The sequence below is a fragment of the Anguilla anguilla genome, chromosome 9 (assembly GCF_013347855.1).
Source record: "Anguilla anguilla isolate fAngAng1 chromosome 9, fAngAng1.pri, whole genome shotgun sequence".
Classification (NCBI taxonomy): Eukaryota; Metazoa; Chordata; class Actinopteri; order Anguilliformes; family Anguillidae; genus Anguilla; species Anguilla anguilla.
Genome location: NC_049209.1, coordinates 39,072,134 through 39,093,519, shown reverse-complemented (window position 1 = coordinate 39,093,519; position 21,386 = coordinate 39,072,134). Strand labels below are relative to the sequence as shown.

Genomic DNA, 21,386 nt, shown 5'->3' with positions numbered 1-21,386 from the left:
AAATTCACACAGCCATAGGACAGCCATAATCCACAACCATTTCTTAAAGGGTTACTTCGCATTTTTGCACCCAGCTCCACTCCGCTGTTCATCACGAATCATGTCCTCAACTTGGCCCCCCAAAATCTCGCTCTGCCTCCCGATCACACCAGTGTACATCCGGCACTGCCTACACTGTATGCGTGTTTTCATGTATCTATGTATACCCATACTTCTCATAGTCTACATTTATATGCATTAATGTTCTCACTTTCTTATAACTAACACTTGAGAAATGATATCTCATAAAAAACAAGTTTTCAACATAGAAAAATGCCAAGTTACTCACACATACAAAGCACTGTCTATAACTCATTCATTCAAACTGGCTAACTCTAGGCCTGCCATTAAAAGTATTGATATCAAAATGACGCCAAGTTACTGTACTACAAACTATATAGGCTAACTTGCCTCATCCAGAAGACGCTGTATTCCAAAGCAATGCTACCCAATGTTTTCTAAATTGTTTCAAATCACTTGGCCCTGTGATTTTTAATCTTACCATGTAATTAAAAATTATTGTCACATCAAAGTGTCAAATACCTCAAATTGCCTCATGCAACTGAATGTTAAATGAATGTACAAAACTGCTGGTGAATACCTACAGAATGCTTCTTTAATTTTGGTGAGGCAAGCTTCTTTAATTACAGCTTCTTTAATTTCGGTGAGGCAAGATAGCCTACATAGTTTGTAGTACAGTAACATTTTCACCTCAATACTTTTAATGGCCGGCCTAGATTTAGCCAGTTTGAATGAATGAGTTGTAGACAGTGCTTTGTATCTTTGAGTATCTTGCCATTTTTGTACATTGAAAACATTGTTTTTTTTAATGAGATTAATAGGCAATCAAATAACCTCTTTTCATTCCCTTTTAAACGCTGTGGCATTGCACAGGCCATGCTGCAATTTCCATAGTCTACTGCTGCAATGGAGAATGAGGATAATGATATGCAAATCAGATGTTTCTCACAAGACAATCTTTTGTGGAAAGTGCAGATTTGGGCTGTCACTTTTTTTTCAAAAATTCAGATTCCAAAAGAGACTTTTGCAAAATATTGCATTAATCATCAAACTCTGTTTATATAAGCAGTCTATTCATAATTTGTGCCATTACTGTTGCTATCATTTTAACTACAGTCAATTAAAAAAAAAAAAAAGATTGTTAAAGGAGTACCATGGTGATTTTCACACTTTCTCGGTTTTATGTGCTATTTGCACAAGAGACATTGAAGAAACACAATGAGTAAAGTATTAAATATGTCCGTTCTGTATTTTTGGAGAAATATGCATTTTTAATTTATCGTCCCATTTTCAACCGGTTGAGAAAGCTGTCAACTTGGTGCATCACGAACACAGTAACCACTCTCCTTTCCACGCCCCGTAAACCCATGGTTAACTCGAGATCCATAGTTTGCGCCGCTGGTTTACAGGCAAGACAATGCAAATATTTGACTAACGTTAGGTTCACTTAAATTAGAGTGCCTTTTAAGGACTATTAGATTATTTCTGGTTATATTCATTTAGCTAGCTAGCTAACGTTAGCTAGCTAGCTAGTTTGCTTTAATGAGGACGTTATAGTTGTGCTTTTATCTTAACTTGGCTAGCTAGATAGCAAAAATTATAATTGGATATAAGTCAACGTCCTTGCCTTAGCTATCTATCGATACTTGATATACTACTAAGTAGCTAGCTTGTGAAAAGTCTCCCAAAGAAAGCGCGTATCATGGGGGTAGCTATGGTAACGGGGCACGGTCTGTCAATCATAGCTAACTGACAGTTCTCATTACCACGCCCAGACGGTTCGGGTGAACTTTTATAGTGGGAAATTTAGACTTAGAAAAATACGTTTTAAAGTACATTGAAATGACTGAATAATAAAAAAATTATGCACATTTGTTTTGTTGTTGCCTAAAGACAACTGGGAAGTTTCACGTTCAACCACCATGTTACTCCTTTAAAGTTGTGTTTGTCGTTCTTCTGTGTGAGAAAAATAACGAAATACAGGACCACGATGCAGTATAAGAACAGGCATAAACAAATAAAAATAAATTCAGGAATTATAAAAAATGATTTAAAAAAAGGAAAAATACAATGAACAATTAATGCAAAGCTGCATCTTTCCTGCTTCTGGGATTTATATCAAATTGGACAGCATATGATCCACAAAAACTGTTGACTGCCTTTTGAATAGACTGTGAAACATGCGCACATTGCATGTAAATTGAGCAATCCGCTGGACAGTAGCCTGCCTCAAATGCCTTAGACGTGGTCTGAGTAGGCGGGTGGCGAATGGCGCAATTGACAGACTGGACTGACAGGACTGAAAATTCCAATGACCTGCCAAAATTACACTGCGCCACCAAAACTGCACTGCACCATGTGATATCGAACGACACACCCCCAGAAGCATCTCTCCTCCCACTTCAGCGCACAGCAAGTCACAATATTACTAAACCGCTCAAGCACATGAAAATATATGGCAAATATACCATTTCGTCAACATTCCAATGCGCCCGCCGGAAAATTGAGCCAAGACGTTTTTGTGGGTGATATTCCATCCATCATATTCTTTCCTCTTACCCAGTGCATTATGTCATCTAATTAATTGGGTTTATGAGGTCGCTAACTGATTACTAACTGTAAAATTGTGAGGTTACTGGCACAATCCAATGCTCACAGTAATCCCACATGGATTTAGATGGTTATGCAAATTAAAATCATTTGGGGTCACATACCCCAGATAAACTTGTACCCCACATACAAGACCATGCACACTCAATCACACAGTGCCCCTTACATATGGTCATATTTTTTCTGTGCAATGTGCATGTTATTTGGATGCATTGAATTGAGACCAATGTTGTTGGCCAATGAGTTGTATGCTGGTAAGAATGGTCAGTAATGTATCAGCGCCAATCACAGAGAGAATGGTAATGTGACTGGTAATCAAAGTAGGAATTGTCAGTAATGTATCAATAGTGAAAATGGTCAGTAATGTGTAGCTTCGATTTGGCTAAAATTCAAGTAACTTAACTTCCCAGCTAAGTATTTCCTCCTGGATGGTACTAAAGTGTCATCCTCTTCATCTGCCAAGAATCTTGGGAGTGATACTGGACAACAAACTGTCCATCTCAGAGAATATCATGGCAGTTAGTCAGATGTGCAGATTCTTCCGGTGCAACTAGAGAATCCGCCCTTTCATCACCACCTATTCAACCCAGATCTTAGTCGAGGCACTGATCATCTCCTGCCTGGACTACTCCAACTCCCTCCTTGCTGGTCCCTCTGCCACCACTTAGGATGCTGGTCTGATCTACAACCACACACGACAACCTACATTGGCTCACAACAAATCAGTGATCTGTCTGTAGTTACAGAGCATGCTGTACCTGCAGTATATGCAGCCCCTTGAGAGTGAGAATGGCCAGCTCCCTAAGCCCATCTCCAGTGAGGTCCAGGTAGGTGACTGACAGCAGAGGACTCTTGAAGCTCCGCCTCCACAGAAGCTCAAAGTGTTCCTTTGCCCCTAAGCCCTGCCGCCTGTCTGAATGGTTGAATTTATAGCACAGCAGCTCCTAAAAAGCACAATACAACATAATTGAGAGCTTCATAGTCATTACAACACAGAGCGTCATAATCACTACAATACAAAACCAGGCTTCATACTCATTATAACGTTGTAATACAAAGTTTTATTACTTATTACAACATAATACCGTGCTTAATGGTCATTACAACATGGAACTTCATACCCATTAAACTAATTCATACTGTTATTTTCCCTATGACTGAAATGTCAAATTGTTTCCATTGTAAACTTATCGTGTTTTCTATCTACGACACTCATAGGTGTTTGTATTAAGCACTGCATGGTATGCATATGCATACCTGCATGTGAATGGCACACATTAACTATTCACTATTGCTCATGCAAGTATGTTGGTGAAGTGCTGTGTTGTTTTGCATGCAATTTTGCATGTTCATGTTTGTTTAGCTATCCACTCCAGCTTCCTACCCGAGAGAGGTGTTGGACTGTGGTATGAATTGGTGTCAGTGAACAACAAATTTCAAAATTCCAAAAGTAGCAAAATAGTCACACTTTCTGAGTGGTATTAGCCAAGCGGCCAGTGCATTTAACAGGGAATTTTACTTGCAACTTCCTTGCAAAACAGATGAAAATGATCCATTTAGACATTTACTCATTTCGGTACATGTTTTGCTTTCTTTTACTAAATAACTACAACAAACTAGTGCTAACAAAAGGTATTAATATAGCACTGAGTACAGTCTGCCATGCTCTCTCCTGCTTACCTGTCCATAGGTGCCCAGTAGAATCTCTCTGTGTCCGTCGAAGTTCAGGTCAGTGACAAGTGAACAGAGTACAGAGTCATACTGATCACTTTCCTGGAGGCAGACTGGCTGGCTCATCCCACACACTTGTACATCCCTGTGACAATTACAATTAAACAAATTTTTGGAAGTCTATCCAATCATTTTGCTAATGGGAGTGGGTGGGAGGTGGAGGGGTTATTAAATTGAATGAAATCTGACCTGCTTTAAGTTTTTTTAAAGCCACAGCCACAACCAAAGCTGCAAGAAATATGGCAAAAAAGCAGGTGTTAGGCTTAGATGTGTAGGGCCAAGTAAACACATTTGCAAAGATGCTTAAGATTTCCAAGCGCACTGCTCAGTACACACTTAGAAGGGTCCAGCCATTAACAGGAGAAGAAATGTTAACAGGAGAAGACAAGGAAGATGAGGTGGCAGTGAAAAATATCTTACAGTGTCCAGCAAAGGAAACCATTGAAAAATTGCACTACAACAACAGAAGACTCAATGCAGCTAGAGAGAAACCAGTTCCCCTGACAACAGTGAAATGGCAACTATGATCTGCTGGTATAAAATGATGTTCATCTGCCTTTTCCAAATCTTTTTAGTTCAGTGTTGATGGCGCTTAGTCTGCTGGAGTCTTTCCTCATTAACATCACATAGCAAGGGCTTTTTTGCAGATATACATCCTTTTGACCAGCAGCTCATAGATGCCGTTTCACTGTGGTCAAGGGAACTGGTTTTTCTCTAGTTGCATTGAGTTCTTCCTGTAGTTCTGGTGAAGTTTTATGATGGCTTCTTTTGGTAGACTACACAAGATAATTGTCCTCTGCCTCTTCTGTTAACATTACTGCCCATCAGCTGGAACCTTCTGAGTGTGCACACACAGCACCAGGAAATCTTAAGCTTCTCTGCAATTTCTCACAGGAAATAACCTTGCTACGATGTTTACTTGGGCCCACACATCGAAGCTTAACTCCTTCTTCTTTGCCAGGGGATATACACTCTCCATGGGCTTGGTGAAAAGCATTTTGAAGCCTGGGAAGTGCAGTTTGTGGGCGCCACTATGTTGTACAAATCAGAGCCAGAGATTGTGCAGTAGGGACACAGTCCGGTCTTCAACTAAGCATGGGTTATAGTGACTCGGTAGTGACGCAAACTGTCCCTGATTCGTCCACAAAATATTACAGTCTTGTCCAAATAACACAATAATGAAAAAAATACATATTGTGAGTACATTGTCTTGTGGGAAAAAATGATTAACTTCATATTTTGTCCGTGTTGGTATGCATCATTTGGAGGTCTAGCTTTCTTTAGCACTATCTAGCTGTCTTGGAAGTAACGTTACTAGTAGTGTGTCATTTGTGAACAATTTGTTCCTTTTGAACAAATATTTTTGGTAAACAAAAGGAACCGACTCACCTCCAAGTAAGAATTTGTTCTTTTCATTCAGCCCAGTTAAACTGGGGACTACACTGAAGCTGAAGATACTCCTCCTATTTAACTATTTTCACTATTGGACTGTTGTCTGTAGTAACCATTAGCCAACAACAGCATTGATCCACTTAAGCAGGACACACTCTGCTCTCTGAGCTTCTCCCATTAGTGTGACTGGAGCAACAACAGTCCAGTTCCGCAACTGAAAGTAGTGGGGACCGAATCCATGAATGAACTGGACATTCTCATTCCCTGGGTCTGGTTCCGGATCCGGAGCAAGTTTAAGACTTGTAGTTGCTGCAGCTCTCTAATGAATTCAAAATCAAATTCAAAATTCAGGGAGAGTTGTGAAGTAGGTGTAGTCTCAATTCGAGCAATGAAACCACAGTCATTATATTCCTTTATTCAAACATAATATTGCCAGCTAGGCTATATGAACTTATTGCCACTTTGTTGATAATTTTAGAAATCAGCATTGTTTTAACATTGTTGCAGCTAGCTTGATAAGCAATGCATGATGCAGGAAACCGACACAACGCTGTTAGTCAGCGTAAATACAAATATAGCCTAGATGGAATGTAAAATCATATCCGATAGTCCCACTGCAATTATGCATGGCACGGCATTCAGTAGATTCTGCATGGAATTACTAGTCATAAAAGTATGACAGGTACTGACTATGAAGATAAAGAGTGTAAAACTGAACCATCAAATCACAATTTTTGGCTAAACAGTATTACAACTAGGGTTGGGACCGATCCGATCCAATATCAGTAACGGTTCCGATACTGACGTAATTCACCTATCGGATATCAGCCTGACGTCACCGATCCAGATTCCATATAGTCTTTGATGCTTATTATAATTAATAAATATGTAATAATGCAATTTTAAGCCCATAGCCAAAACGTTTTAGCACATAATTAGTAATTATAATAAGTAAAACAAGACTTAAAAAGACAAATTATTCATTTTAAAAACACCAGCAGTACAAATGTCATGGCTCACCTTCTCTCCCTCTGTCCCTACTGACAGCCATTTAAATAGGTTGAGCCAATCAGTTGCAGCTGGGTTTCAATTGCCTCCAATTAACAAATCAAATCAATTAAACAATTAAATAATTAAACAATAAATGCAATCAGTTAAACAATTAACAAGCTTGTGAAGGGCCACTCTTTCACAGGTCCATTACCCATAGCAGCGGCCATTATACAGAAATATTTGACTGCAGAATGCCTGAAGTGACCAGTCAGAATTGAGCATTCAACACAGGTGTGTAATAAATTCAGCTAATGTTATGTTCAGTAGCTAATGTTAGCTATAACCCAGTCATATAAAACACACGCAATCCTTATATACAGTGCCTCAGAATGTATTCAGACCCCTTCACTTTTTCTATTTTGTTACATTACAGCCTTATTCTAAAATTGATTCTAAAATTCATTTTTATTCTCATCAATCGAAACATTATAACCCATAATGACAAAGTTAAAACAGGTTTTTAGAAATTTTTACAAATTTATTAAAAATAAAAAACTGAAATATCACATATGGCCTCCATCATTCTAAAATGGAATAAGATTCGAACCACCAGGACTCTTCCTAGAGCTGGCCGCCCAGCCAAACTGAGCAATCGGGGGAGAAGGGCCTTGGTCAGGGAGGTAACTAAGAACCTGATGGCCACTCTGACAGAGCTCCAGAGTTCCTCTGTAAAGATAGGAGAAGGACAACCATCTCTGCAGCACTCCACCAATCAGGCCATTATGGTAGAGTGGCCAGACGGAAGCCACTCCTCAGTAGAAGGCACATGACAGCCCACTTGGAGTTTTCCAAAAGGCGCCAAAAGGACTCTCAGACCTTGAGAAACAAGATTCTCTGGTCTGATGAAACCAAGATTAAACTTCTTTGACCACAATCCCAACCGTTGTGTCTGGAGGTAACCAGGCACCGCTCATCACCTGGACAATACCATCCCTACAGTGAAGCATGGTGGTGGAAGCATCATGCTGTGGAGATGTTTTTCAGGACAACGACCCTAAGCACACAGCCAAGACAACGCAGGAGTGGCATCGGGACAAGTCTGAGAGTGGCCCAGCCTGAGCCCGGACTTGAACTTGATCGAACATCTCTGGAGAGACCTGAAAATCGCTGTGCAGCAATGCTCCCCATCCAACCTGACAGAGCTTGAGAGGATCTGCAGAGAATGGGAGAAACACCTCAAATACAGATGTGTCAAGCTTGTAGCGTCATACCCAAGAAGACTCAAGCTGTAATCGCTGCCAAAGGTGCCGCAACAAAGTACTGAGTATAGGGTCTGAATACTTATGTAAATGTGACATTTCACATTTTGAATTGAATTTAATAAATTTTATAATAAGGCTGTAATGTCACAAAATGTGGAAAAAGTGAAGGGGTCTGAATACTTTCCGAAGGCACTGTATGCATGCACTCTATCAGAATTAAACACACACAACCGCCTCCACACTACTCACCTGTATACCACAGCTACCTCCAGAGTGCTGGTCACCAGCAGATTGTAGCTCTCACTGTCTGTAAATGAGTCAGAGAAGATAATATGAGAGATATAACTTGTGCACAAATGTATTCATTTTAAATATTGGCACTCATGGGGCCATACATGCCCAATTCCACCTGAATTTGGAATGTCCAACTTGCAGCAACAGCAGGCGCGTTCAGTGGTCTCTACTGCCCAATCGAGATGCATGGTGTCATCAGCCTGCTTGTTTTCACACCACAGACCACTGACGTTTGCATAAAATGGAGTTGGAAGTCCTACCATATGTGGCTTTGGAATGCAGTCCACGGCGCCTGATCGACCAGTGGGGGTTGTTTGACAGCACAGAAACCTGGACCCCTAACCGACTGAGCTCTACCGTTCCCTGGGCAACAAAATCGCTAATATCACATTGCACTTCAAAGCTACTAGCCATAGTCAGCACTAACACACTCTGGATTCAATCCGAGACTTCATAACCTTCATATTGCCCTTATGCTCCACATGTAGGGTCACAATTTCTTCCAAAGCACCTTTCTCTCTGGTAATTCATCCGTCAGTGTGAGACATTCGTAACTATCAAATAACCATTTATCCATCCGTTTTGTGCCCAGGTAGCTGATTGTCAATTAAGTTAAGGTTCTGAATATAGAAGCCTCTAAAACAAGATCTAATTTTTTATTTTTACTCGTCATAGTGCTAACATTCATCCAAATAAGGTTGATAACTTTGCAGTCTTGGTTAGGGCAGAGGACAAGTTCTTTTTAAGAAACAATGTCTAAAACAATGACAATATCATTGTTTTTCGTTTTTACTCGCCATACAGACATAAGATGCATTCTGTAAATACCTCAGCTTTGGAGAAAGTGTGGCTGGAAGCTTTGGCTGGAAAATTTATTTCCCTCACATCACATGGCTAAGGCTGGGTATACACTGTGCGACACCAGCTGTCTTTTGCATTTGTTACATTAGATGTAGCCCCGATAATATCATGTCTTTCATTGCTGTCACATTGTGTGATGAGATCTAAAAAATTCTATTATATGAGCAAAGATTCCATCCTGTGGTTACAGTAACCTACGTCATCTAACGTCCACTTATTAGCCTATCCCACACATTATGAAAATTGGTTATCATTATTATTATTATATTATTATTATTATTATCATAATTATTATTATGTACTTGGTACGACCCACAGGGAAACTATGGTTAATCAGCCTTTTCTCATAAGATTTCCCAAAAATATTGTTTGCTTCAGATAGCACACAGCCATGTTGCCAGACTAGCGGATTTTACCTAAATAGTAAAGGCATTATTATTATTATTTCTTAATAGGGGTTTTACCAAAAAAAATTACCAAAAGAATTAATGGGAGTCCATGACTGGTTTTAGATTTTAAAAGCAGGCATGGGGCACAAATTGTGATACATTTTGTATGGGGGAAATCATCCAGACACCTGGCAACATTTCACACAACTAGCCGAGCTGCATGCAGCTAGCTGATTTATTCACTTGTTTGTTCATTCAAGATGGGGCGAAAATTATCTGAAGTGGGAGTTATGTTCAGAGGTAATTCTAAATGTGCTTTCTTCACTTTCCTTAAGGATGGTGTCTTTTGTTGAGTGTCTCAACTTCAAAGTGATACCATTCTAAATGTTGGTTAAATTATAACGCCGGTAATTTTCATTTTTTCAGTATCAATATCAAAACTGAAAATTTTTCTTGTCCAACTGTCAGTACTTTTTGACATTTTCTGACCCCACTTCAACCAGGCAAGTCATTCATATTCAGTTGTACATTGAAGTCATTCCTACAACGCAGAAAGACATTTTCATTTTCAGAAAATGCAACCTATTATCAAACTGTTCATTTTGATGAGGACTATTTTAGGTATTTTGGTGCCAAAAAAGCTATTGTTGTCACTTTATAAGGTTGTTTCAGAAAAAAGTACAGAGGTCAGGTTCTTTGTAATGGGTGAATCGTGCTGACCAAATAGTGGGCTATGTTTCTTTGACAGTTTTAATACTGTCTTGGACAACAATGGACTTCTATGATTTCCAGTATATCTGTGTTCGCAAGATGGACAATAATTGTTCATAGGATATACATTGAGAGTTGGACAGAAATATTATTGGTATTATAATTATAAAAATATTATTACTACTACTACTACTATTATAATAAAATGTGAAGAAAAAAAACAGTCTGTTGGCTCATCTGTGACCAGACATGCAGTTAGCGGACTTGACTAGCTCCTTTATATTTTCTTCATATGCATCGGCAGCCAGACTTCTAAGCTATTTTTCAGAGAGGATGGCCCCGCCATTGATTACATGCTTATTGAGAAATGCAGGTACTCAGAGATTACCCAGTTTTTCTAGAGGAAATTTTACACTCAAAAATTCATCAGTCAAATTAGATATCCTCCAGTCAAAGATCTCTTGAGCTCTGCTGTCAGATTGTTAGTCTCCAAACAAGATCAGTTTTTTTTCTTTTAATTTATCTATTGTGTGCATGTATGGAAACATTTCAAACTGTAGAATATACCAGGTGGACACTGGTGCACTGTTTTACATTCCGTCCATGTTTACTTCCCCTCCTCTTGATGTGTTTGGGAAACAAATTGCATTTATTAACCATTAATGGAATGATTAGTCGGGCGATTCTGCTAATCCAGTGCCTTTGCAGATCCCACAAGAATATTGATTGTAAAGCAAGTTTAATTCCCAGTGGGTTTTGCGACCCTACTCATATCACCCTTATTACATATTATACTTCATGTCATCCTTATGCACCAGATTTCTTGTAACTTGGGGTAATTTTGATATTAATATATCAACTGCTTTAATTCAGACAAATTGTTTGGTTTTTGAGCATGAACTGTTTGCTTCAGGTCCTTCAACAGAATCTCTATTGGGTTCAAGTCAGGACTTTGACTTGGAAACTCCAAAATTTTAATTTTGTTTCTTTTCAGCCGTTCATATGTAGACTTTCTTTTGCATTTGGGATCATCATCTTGCTGCATAACCAAATTATTCTTCAGCTTTATCTCATGGACAGATGGCCGGACACTCGCCTTAAGAATTTCCAGATAGAGAGCAGGATTCATGGTTGCTTTAATAATGGGACTCGTGTCATCTGTCTATAGAAAACTATCCCAAAAGGCTTGAGGATCATCCAGGTGCTTTTTTTTGCAAATGTGAGCAGCAGTGGTTCCACCTTGCTACTCTCTCATGAATACCATTTTTGTCCAGTCTCATTCTTCTTGTGGAATCATGAAAAGTGATGTTAGCCAAGGCTAGAGAGGTCTGCATTTCATTGGATGTTCTTCTGGAATCTTTTGTGACTTCTGAATGAGTTTTCACTGCACTCATAGAGAAATTCTGGCAGGCTGGCCACTCCTGGGAAGATTCACCACTGTTCCAAGTGTTCTCCATTTGTAAATAATGGCTCTCACTGTGGTACAGTGTCCCAGGGCCTTAGAAATTACTTTGTAACCCCTTACAGATATATTTCAACAACTCTCACTCTTCTGGAATTTCCTTTGAATTTGGCATTGTGCGCTTGTAGAAACTCTGTAGTCACTAATTCAGTCTGATGGTAAGGTTCAATATGAGTGAGGATTAGATTCAACAGGTGTATTCAATCTGCTGAATCTAATTATCAATTAAATTAGGTTAACTGGTTGACTGAGTAACTAAGGGGGCAATTCCTTTTTCACATGGGTAATATGGGTGTTTGATAATTATTTCATTTATTTAAAAAGGTTATTTAAAAAACGTTTTGTGTTTGTTCAGTTTTCCTTTGACTAATATTACATCTTGTCTAAAGATCTGAAACCATTCAGTGTGATAAATATGCAATAATAGAGAAAATCAGGAAATGCTTTTGCACAGCAATGTATGTATCCGTATCACTGATTAATTACAGCATTTAAAAAGTTGGTGCTGGGAACACACACACAAACACACAAAAAAAAACTTGTACAGAGCATTAATGTTGCGGGCAGGCCTTCATTTCAGGTCACGCTAACAGTTGCATAGCAAAACTGCAAATTAGACTGCAAGCATATTGCGTAGTAATCATTGACGATATAGATAGTAATCATCGCACCGTCTAAATTCAGCTCGCCAGCTGCCATTGATTACTGATGAAGGTAATCAGGGTTTCCACCAGTGTATTGCAAGCCCGGCGGGCCGCCGGGCCTAAGTTGACCCCCCGCCGGGCCTAAGCATCGGATAATTAAACAAAAATTTTTTTTTAAAGAATTCATGTATTTTTAAGATGTTTTTTAAACTACAGTTACAGTGGGGCGGCTCGGTTGAAAAGCTCACCAGCGACATCTGTTGGTTAAAACGTGAACGCACTGTAGAAAAGCAGGTCTGAAATCAGTGTTCTTCACCCTCATTGTGAGTAGAGTGACATTAAACATCAGAAGCTTCCAACTATCACAAGCTAACGTTACATAGCAAGCCACCATTTCTTATTTAGTAGGCTAACTAACCTCAAACTGTGATTTGAAAAAATGAGGTGAAGTGATACAAACTGCGTTATCACTTCACCTCATCGGTAAGTACATTCTTTTTATATTAACTTAAGCAGTGTGTAGGTAACATTAAAATAGTAGCATAAATGTAAAGTTCGATATATTGTAACATTACATGACTTATTAATCGCCATCGAAATAACAACTTCACTTGTTTATTAATAACGTTAGCTTGATGACATTGATGACCGTGAAAACTGCCTGACTTGTTTACATTTTGGACAGATGTGGCTAAAGAGAAAATCCATTGTTTCCATCGCAGCACTTTCGACACAAGTAATATCGGAAAAATCTTTAAATTTCTTCTTATGGTGAAGAGTGCCTGACCCTTAACCGTAGCGTTTTTCCCCAAAGATGGTATTTCTAGATATAGCCTAATTTTGCCACTGTGTTAACACATTTATACGGTTGCGTATAAATGTCTTTATACCCAACCGTAATTTCAGGATTTTTTCTATATTGCTTGTGTCTAAAGTGCTGTGATGGAAACAACAAAATATTTACTCAGGAGCCACATCTGTCCAAAATGTAAAGAAGTCAGGCAGTTTTCACGATTGGGAAAAAATTTATGACAACGTGGTCATGTAGCTAACTTAGCAAGCTAGCCAAACAGTCAGTAAGACAGATACTTACTTTGTGCCATTTAGGGATAATGTCAAGGAGGAAAGGTAGCTTACTGTGAAAGCCAAAAAACCTTAGACAGTTTTTTTAAATGTTTAAATGTGCCCAGCATTCCAAGGCTTGTTGTAAGATTCAGCAGCCAATCAGGACTTGAATACAGTTTTTTGTAGAGTGCAAAAACTTTGATATTATTTATTTAAATTTAATTTAATTTAATTTATTTTGTTGTTGCTGAAACCACAGCATTCCAAGACTGTACATTGTTGTCAGATTCTTTGTAAGACTCTGCTGTAGTTGTTGATTTTTTTAAATGTGTGTTGAATAAATGACTTATTTATAACAACATTCACATTACGTAGTCATATTTTCAAATGTCCAGTCAGCTTTTAGCACTGACTTAATGTAGGGCCCTATGGAATCTGTGTTATAGCTTTTGTAAATTCTCAATTCCGCGATTCCGTCCGTGATTCTGTTATCACAGAAACTATAGGGCCCTACCTTAATGCTGCCATCAGTCTGTCGCTGGCCCGCGCCGGGTCCCCATCAAAAAAGACACTTGGCCGCCGGGCCGCTGGGCCCTGTCAAAAGATACTTGCCACCGGGCCTAACAACTTTTCTGGGGGAAACCCTGGGTAATACATCGCACTGTCTATTTGCTTTACTTTGTTTTCTTTTTTCAAATACACAAGGTAATTGTTGTCTTACACTACATGACCAAAAGTATGCGGACACCCAAACAGCACACCCATATGTGCTTGTTGAACATCACATTCTAAAACCATAGATATTTATATGAAGCTGCCTTTGCTGTTACAGCAGCCTCCACTCTTCTGGGAAGGCTTTCCACTAGATTTTGTAACATGGCTGTGGGGATTAGCTTCCTTTCAGCCCCAAGAGCATTAGTGAGGTCTGGCACTGATGTTGGGTGATAAGGCCTGTCTCGCAGTCAGCATTCCAATTCATCCCAAAGGTTCGATGGGGTTGAGGTCAGAGCTATGTGCAGACCAGTCTTCCACACCAACAGCCCACACCATGAAAAACAGCCCCGGGATATTATTCCTCCTCCACCAAAAGTTACAGTTGGCATTCAGGCAGGTAGTGTTCTCCACGCATTTTCCAAACCAGATTCGTTCGTCAGATAGTGGACCGTGATTCATCATTCCAGAGGATGTGTTACGACCTGGTCTAGGGTCAGACCGTAACAGGGTAAATGATAAGGGAAACGGGTAGGGAAAGGTACTGCCAACTAATCAGTAACTCCGGTCCCTATCTGCCTGTTTAAATCTAAGTGGTTGTTGGCATGGGGCAGGCTTTGAACGCTGAACTTTGGACAGTTAGCTGATAGGCGGAAAACGACTGCTTTTTCAAGCCAAGTAACTGGATACGGAAATGACCAATTAGAACCAATGACAACCGCAACAAAGAAATACATGCACAGGTAACAAATGTAAAAACAAACTTACGACTGGGGTAGTAACAAAGATGGTGTGCTTTACACTATTCCAGCCAATGCCTGGCATTGCACATGGTGATCTGAGGCTTGTATGCGGCTGCTTGGCCATGGAAATCGATATCATGAAGCTCTTGACAAATTGACCTTTCATTGTGCTGACCTTGCTGCCAGAGGCAGTCTGGAACTCTGTAGTGGGTGTTGCAACTGAGGACGGATGATTTTTACATGCTACAAGCTTCATCACACAGCAGTCCCATTCTGTGAGCTTGTGTGGTCTCCTGTTTTGCAGCTGAACTGCTGTTGCTCCTAGACGTTTCCACTTCATAATAACAGCACTTGCAGGTGACCAAGGCAGCTCTAGCAGGGCAAACATTTGATGAACTGACTTATCGGAAAGGTGGCATCCTATAACACTGCCACGTTGAGCTCTTCAGCACACCTCACTCTACTACCAATGTTTACCTATGGAGATTGCATGGCTGTATGCTTGATATTATGCACCTGTTAGCAATGGGTGTGGTTGAAGTAGTGTATTTTGTAGCCCTATTTACAGTTGAGGCCAAAAGTTTACATACACCTTGGCTAAAGAGTTTTTCACAACTCCGCACATTTCATGTTAACATACATTTATTTTGGCAAGTCAATCAGGGCATCTACTTTGTTCACATTAGAGGTCATTTTAAAACAATTCAATAGAGACAGATTTAGCTTTAATTCACTATATTAGAATTCCAGTGGGTCAAAAGTTTACATACAGCAAGTTGAGTCTCTTTAACCCCTTAGTGCACATGCCAAAACTGGCCGATCCTTGCCCATTTAGGGGGTACCCTATTTAAAGCTTTATAACTCCAGATGTGAACACCACAGAGACTTGAAAAATGGATTTAATGAAGCAATATATTTGTACCATTTACAATACTAACTTAGATTAGTTTATTTTCATACATTTTGAAGAAATAAGTGCCACAAATGCAATTGTCTATGCACAAATCTAAAATGCATATATACAGCAGGTTAAAGTATACATGTCCTGAATCAAAAACTTCTTTACCACAAGTTCATAAAATCTAAGGGTGGATATGTACAACTACTAAAGATTTATGAAGCAAAAAATAAGCAGTGTACCCAGCATCTCCAAATGTACCCAAAATGTCTAAATTATGCATGGCTGTAAATCACAACATTTTTATGTATTTCACTACAAATCAACTCACTGTTGCATCATTTTTAAGTGGGAATTACAAGCTTTCTGTCAGTACAGTGGTCTAAAATAGCTAGGGGTCCAGAAACATATCCACAATCTCTCCAAAAAGGAATATAATGCTTTTTGTCCATTGTAAAGCATATAAATTAGCCCCTTATGAAGGTTTAAGATGAAACATTGATATCAGATTTTAAAATAATGCAAAATATTGTCACACAATGCTGTACAGTACCTAAATGTATAATAATTAACTCTTGTATGTATTTCTATACTCTGTTCTCTCGTATGTTTTCTTGTATTGGGATGGGATGACATGAAAACAATTTTCAACCGTCAACCACATTTTGGCAATGCTCCAACTCTCACCTCATCACTGTTGCATGAATCACAAAAACTACTATACAACAACAAACGCCTACATTACAGTGTGAAATATCCTCATAATAAAATACCACTAACCTATTTAAAGACACTCAATTTCAAAAATAACTTATATTTAATAACAAAATATTTTGAGAATATTTCGAATATATAGACAGAGACAGTAAAATCAATGATACAGTTCTATCCGCTTCTGTCTTCCTCCAGAAAACAAAGTCAGTTAGGTCCATCAGCAAACATATGGCTTAGCTAAGCCCAGAAGTCCAAAATAATAATAGTATTTTCCAAGAAATTACGAAAAATCGTTGACAACGTTTCGTTAAGTGCAGCGTCTAAGAAAACTTCCGGTTACACTGACCTATAAAACGCTATTCCAAAAGCAAAATTAGACATGTTATACAACGATAAAAAGCTTATACTCTCACCTACTGAATAAATGAATTGTCAATCAAGCCAGACTGTACTAAAAAGGGCGACAACGCCATAAACAACACGTGTGGTATTATGCACAGCTATTTTGGAAGATAATGGTCACAAATGCATGTATATTTCACAAACGGAATGTCCAAGACAATATATGACCACTCAGCCTCAAAAGCAACATCTCTACGCATAAAATCAATGGTAAGGTTGTATATTTGTTCAATATTTAGTCCCAGATATTGACTGGACTGTAGAATGACATGTAATCATTTTTTAAAACCTTGTCTCGTTTATTTTGTTATTCAGTGAGCAGCGTTTTCACTGCTGTATTGGCATATCGTAGGGCTATTGTTGGGTTTACCTTGTTGCTATGATGAAATACGATTTTTGAGTGGTGAAAGAATATTTTTATGAATGCCCAGATAGACGATATTGTCCATTATGTCAAGGGTGGGGGGTGTAATTGCAGCTGAGACTGCAGGGAGGGGATGCTTGTTAAATGAACGACCAGAGCGACAATAGTAGCACTGTGAAACTCCCTATTTGGCATAGTTGTCGCGTATAGTCTACTAATGAAATTAAAACAAAGCATTTCTGTTTTTAACTCATACTTTGGTTGCAGTAGCACTGAATGTCTGAGTTCAGTAATCTCGGCACACTGGCGTGTCAACCACTAGGGGCTTTGCGCTAAGAGGTTAAACAGTCTGGAAGATTCCAGAAATTGATGTAATGACTTTTTAGAGGCTTCTGATTGGCCAATTGTCACAATTAGGAGTTAACTGGGAATGAATTGCCACCTGTGGCTGTATTTAAGGGCCTACCTTTAGAGTCACTGCCTTTTTGCCCTTCATACCATGGGAAAATCGAAGAAAAAAGTTGTGGACCTACACATTGTGGACCTACAAATTGATGTCTGGTTCCTTTTTAGGAGCAATTTCCAAACAACTGAAGGCGCCATCAGCATCTGTACAAACCATTGTATGTAAATATAAAAATCTTGGGAGCTCACAGACACTGCATCGTTCAGGAAGGAGGCACAAATTAACTCCCAGGGCTGAACAAACTTTGGTCCGAAAAGTTCAACTGAACCCCAAGACAACAACAAAGGAACTGGTGAAGGAGTTGGAGGCATCAGGTACCAAAGTATCTACACCCACCATTAAGATAGTCCTACATCGCCATGATCTGAAAGGCTGTCACACAAGGAAGAAGTTCCTACTCCAAGACTGGCATAAAAAAGCCAGAGTGAAGTTTGCAGGTGATCACCAGGATGAAGACCTAGCCTTTTGGAGGAGTGTTCTCTGGTCAGATGAAACAAAAATTTAACTGTTTGGAGAAAATAATCAGCGCTACGTATGGAGGAAAAAGGGTAAGGCTTTTAATACAAAGAACACAATTCCAACTGTGAAGCAGCATCATGTTGTGGGGGTGTTTTGCTGGAAAATGGACTGGTACACTCCAGAAAATGGATGGCATCATGAGGAAGGAGGATTATCTAGAAATACTGAAGCAACACCTCAAGACATCAGCTAGAATGTTAAAACTTGGTCACAACTGGGTCTTCCAGCAAGACAATGATCCTAAACATACTTCCAAAGTTGTAATAAAATAGCTTAAAGACAACAAAGTGAAAGTATTTGAGTGACCATCACAAAGCCCTGACTCAAATCCCATAGAAAATTTGTGGACTGAACTGTAAAAGCGTGTCCAAGCAAGGAGGCCCACAAACCTGACTGAGTTACACCAGTTCTGTCAGGAAGAATGGGCAAAAATTCCAGCAAAGTATTGTGAAAAGCTTGTGGAAGGCTACCCCAAGCGTTTGATTCAAGTTAAGCAATTAAAAGGCAATGCCACCAAATACTAACAAAGTCTATGTAAAGTTTTGACCAACTGAAAATCTGATATAGTACATAAAAGCTTAAAGTTACAATCTCGAAGATTTCCGTTTCGTTGGCACCTGGGCCACGCTAACTATAACACTTACTATTTACTGAATAAAAAATGGTTGTTATAAAAGTAACGTTATGTACATACTCATTCATTGTCTAACATTAGGCTGACTTAAGCTGTCTTTACACTGCCGACAGGGTTTCCCCCAGAACAGTTGTTAGGCCTGGTGGCCAAGTGTCTTTTTTGATGGGGGCCCGGCACAGGCCAGCGACAGACTGATGGCAGCATTAAGGTAGGGCCCTATAGTTTCTGTGATAACAGAATCATGGACGGAATCGCGGAATTGAGAATTTAAAAAAGCCATAACACAGATTCCATAGGGCCCTACATTAAGTCAGTGCTAAAAGCTGACCGGAGATTTGAAAATATCACTACGTAATGTGAATGTTATGTCATTTATTCAACACACATTTTAAAAAATCAACAACTATTTACAGCATAGCAGAGTCTTACAAAGAATATGACAACAATGTACAGACCGGGAATGCTGTGTTTTCAATAACAACAAAAGAAATTAAATTAAATTAAAATAAATAATATCAAAGTTTTTGCACTCTACATGAAACTTGAAAAAAGTTCTGATTGGCTACTGAATCTTACAACAAGCCTTGGAATGCTGGGCGCATTTAAATAGGGATCGGAATCGCGAACCGGTTCCAAGTTGTCCTATTCATTGGAATCGTATGGCTCCAAGCTTATCGATTCCACTTATCGAAGCCAGCATGTTTTTAGGACAGCTGCGCATTGCAAAACAAATTTGATCCAGGCTGCCAGCCTTGATACATTCTGTTGCGATAAAGATTCTAAGACAAACTCAAGACAATTTCTCTGGATTAACGGGTTATTTTTTAGCCTGTAATTCGATCGTATTACTAAATGGCTACACGTCATGTAACGTGCAAGTAGTTGGCTATCTCCCTGGATATGAAGTAAATGTTTTTACCAATAAATAATAATAATAATAATAATAATAATATGCGATTTTATCCATGGAAATAGCTATAGCCTACAAAAAGGCAAAATAAATGTCGTGTTTGCGATTGCCGTCGTAGATGTCAGAATGTCACTGACAAAAAAAAAGTTTGCTCTCTTTGCTGGGCACATTTCAACAACAACAAAATATCTATGTATCTGTGTTACTGACTGTTTGGCTAGCTAGCTAAGTTAGCTAAATGACCACGTTGTCGTGCACATCAATGTCATCAAGCTAACGTTATTAATGAACAAGTGAAGTTGTTATTTCGATGGCGATTAATAAGTCATGTAATGTTACAATGTATCGAATATTACATCCATGCTACTAGTTTAACGTTACCTCCACACTGCTTAAGTTATAATAATATAAAAAGAATGTACTTACCGACAAGATGAAGTGATAACATAGTTTGTAACAAGGTTAGTTAGCCTACTAAAGAAATTGTGCCTTGCTAGGTACTGTTAGCTTGTGATAGTTGGAAGCATCAAGTGTTGAACGTCACTCTATGCACAATGAGGGTAAAGAACAGACCTGCTGTTTTCCTATAGTGCGTTCACGTTTTAACCAGCAGATGTCGCTGATGAGCTTTCCAACTGTAACTGTAGTTTAAAAAACATCTTAAAAATACATTTTAATTTTACATTTTTTTAAAAATCCCCAATCCTTAGGCCCAGCGGGGGGTCAATGTAGGCCCGGCGGGCCGCCAGGCTTGCAATACACTGGCGGAAACCCTGGCCGAGCTGGGTTAAAATGCTGTAGCAGACCTGGGGTAGAATTAGTGATGATCAATTTCCACAGACGTTCTTTATCCACCTTTTGCCCAGTATGAACATCTTTACTCTGCAGAGAAGAATCCGTGGGATTCACTGTGGCTCGTGCAATTATGTATCTTGTGCACAATAAACAGTCTTTCTCGTGAATGATTGTTGTATGATATTTCTGAAACAACTGCCTTGCAAAATGTTACCCCTGGTGTTTCTGGTTCTGCTAGCTAAACTGTTCGAGAATAAAGCTGACCTGGGTGTTAAATTAGCAATCAGAACAAGAATAATAAAACAAAAAAAAAAAGAAGATTTCATCAAAAAAGGGCATCAAGGCTGAAGGAACATGAGGAAGTGTAATAAAATAATAACAATGCTAATTCATACTGCCCTATTCTTTTATTTAGTTTTCTCCGGCTTGATATTTTTACACAGAAATCAGAACCAGCTCTGCTCCACCTATACCCCGGGTTAATGCTCTGTGTAAAGACGGCTTTATTCTGATCATTAGAATATATTGATGAACTTGATGGCAATGTAAATAACGGTAACGTTAAAGCCAGTTCAGATCAATGATTCGCAACGAGACGAAACAGTTTTAGAATGTTGCAGAGAAAATTGCAGCGGTGTGAACTGGTAGTTGCACAGCGTCTGAAGCCGTTGCCTGGGGTCTCAAAAGACCCACCTTGTCAAATCGCCAAGTGCAGTTTTAGAACATTTACAATCAGACATCTTGGAATTTTGCAAG

General features: G+C 39.0%; 1 protein-coding gene across 1 annotated transcript in view; it reads right to left on the bottom strand.

Moving 5' to 3' along the window:
• kptn (kaptin (actin binding protein)) overlaps nucleotides 1-21,386 on the bottom strand; it is a 41,484-nt gene that overhangs the window by 5,764 nt on the left and 14,334 nt on the right. The window contains exons 9-11 of the mRNA XM_035433093.1: nucleotides 8,298-8,355; nucleotides 4,351-4,486; nucleotides 3,429-3,614 (exon numbers count right to left, since the gene is read on the bottom strand). Of these exons, the coding sequence (XP_035288984.1) occupies nucleotides 3,429-3,614; nucleotides 4,351-4,486; nucleotides 8,298-8,355 (380 nt within the window). The remainder of the gene's footprint in view (nucleotides 1-3,428; nucleotides 3,615-4,350; nucleotides 4,487-8,297; nucleotides 8,356-21,386) is intronic.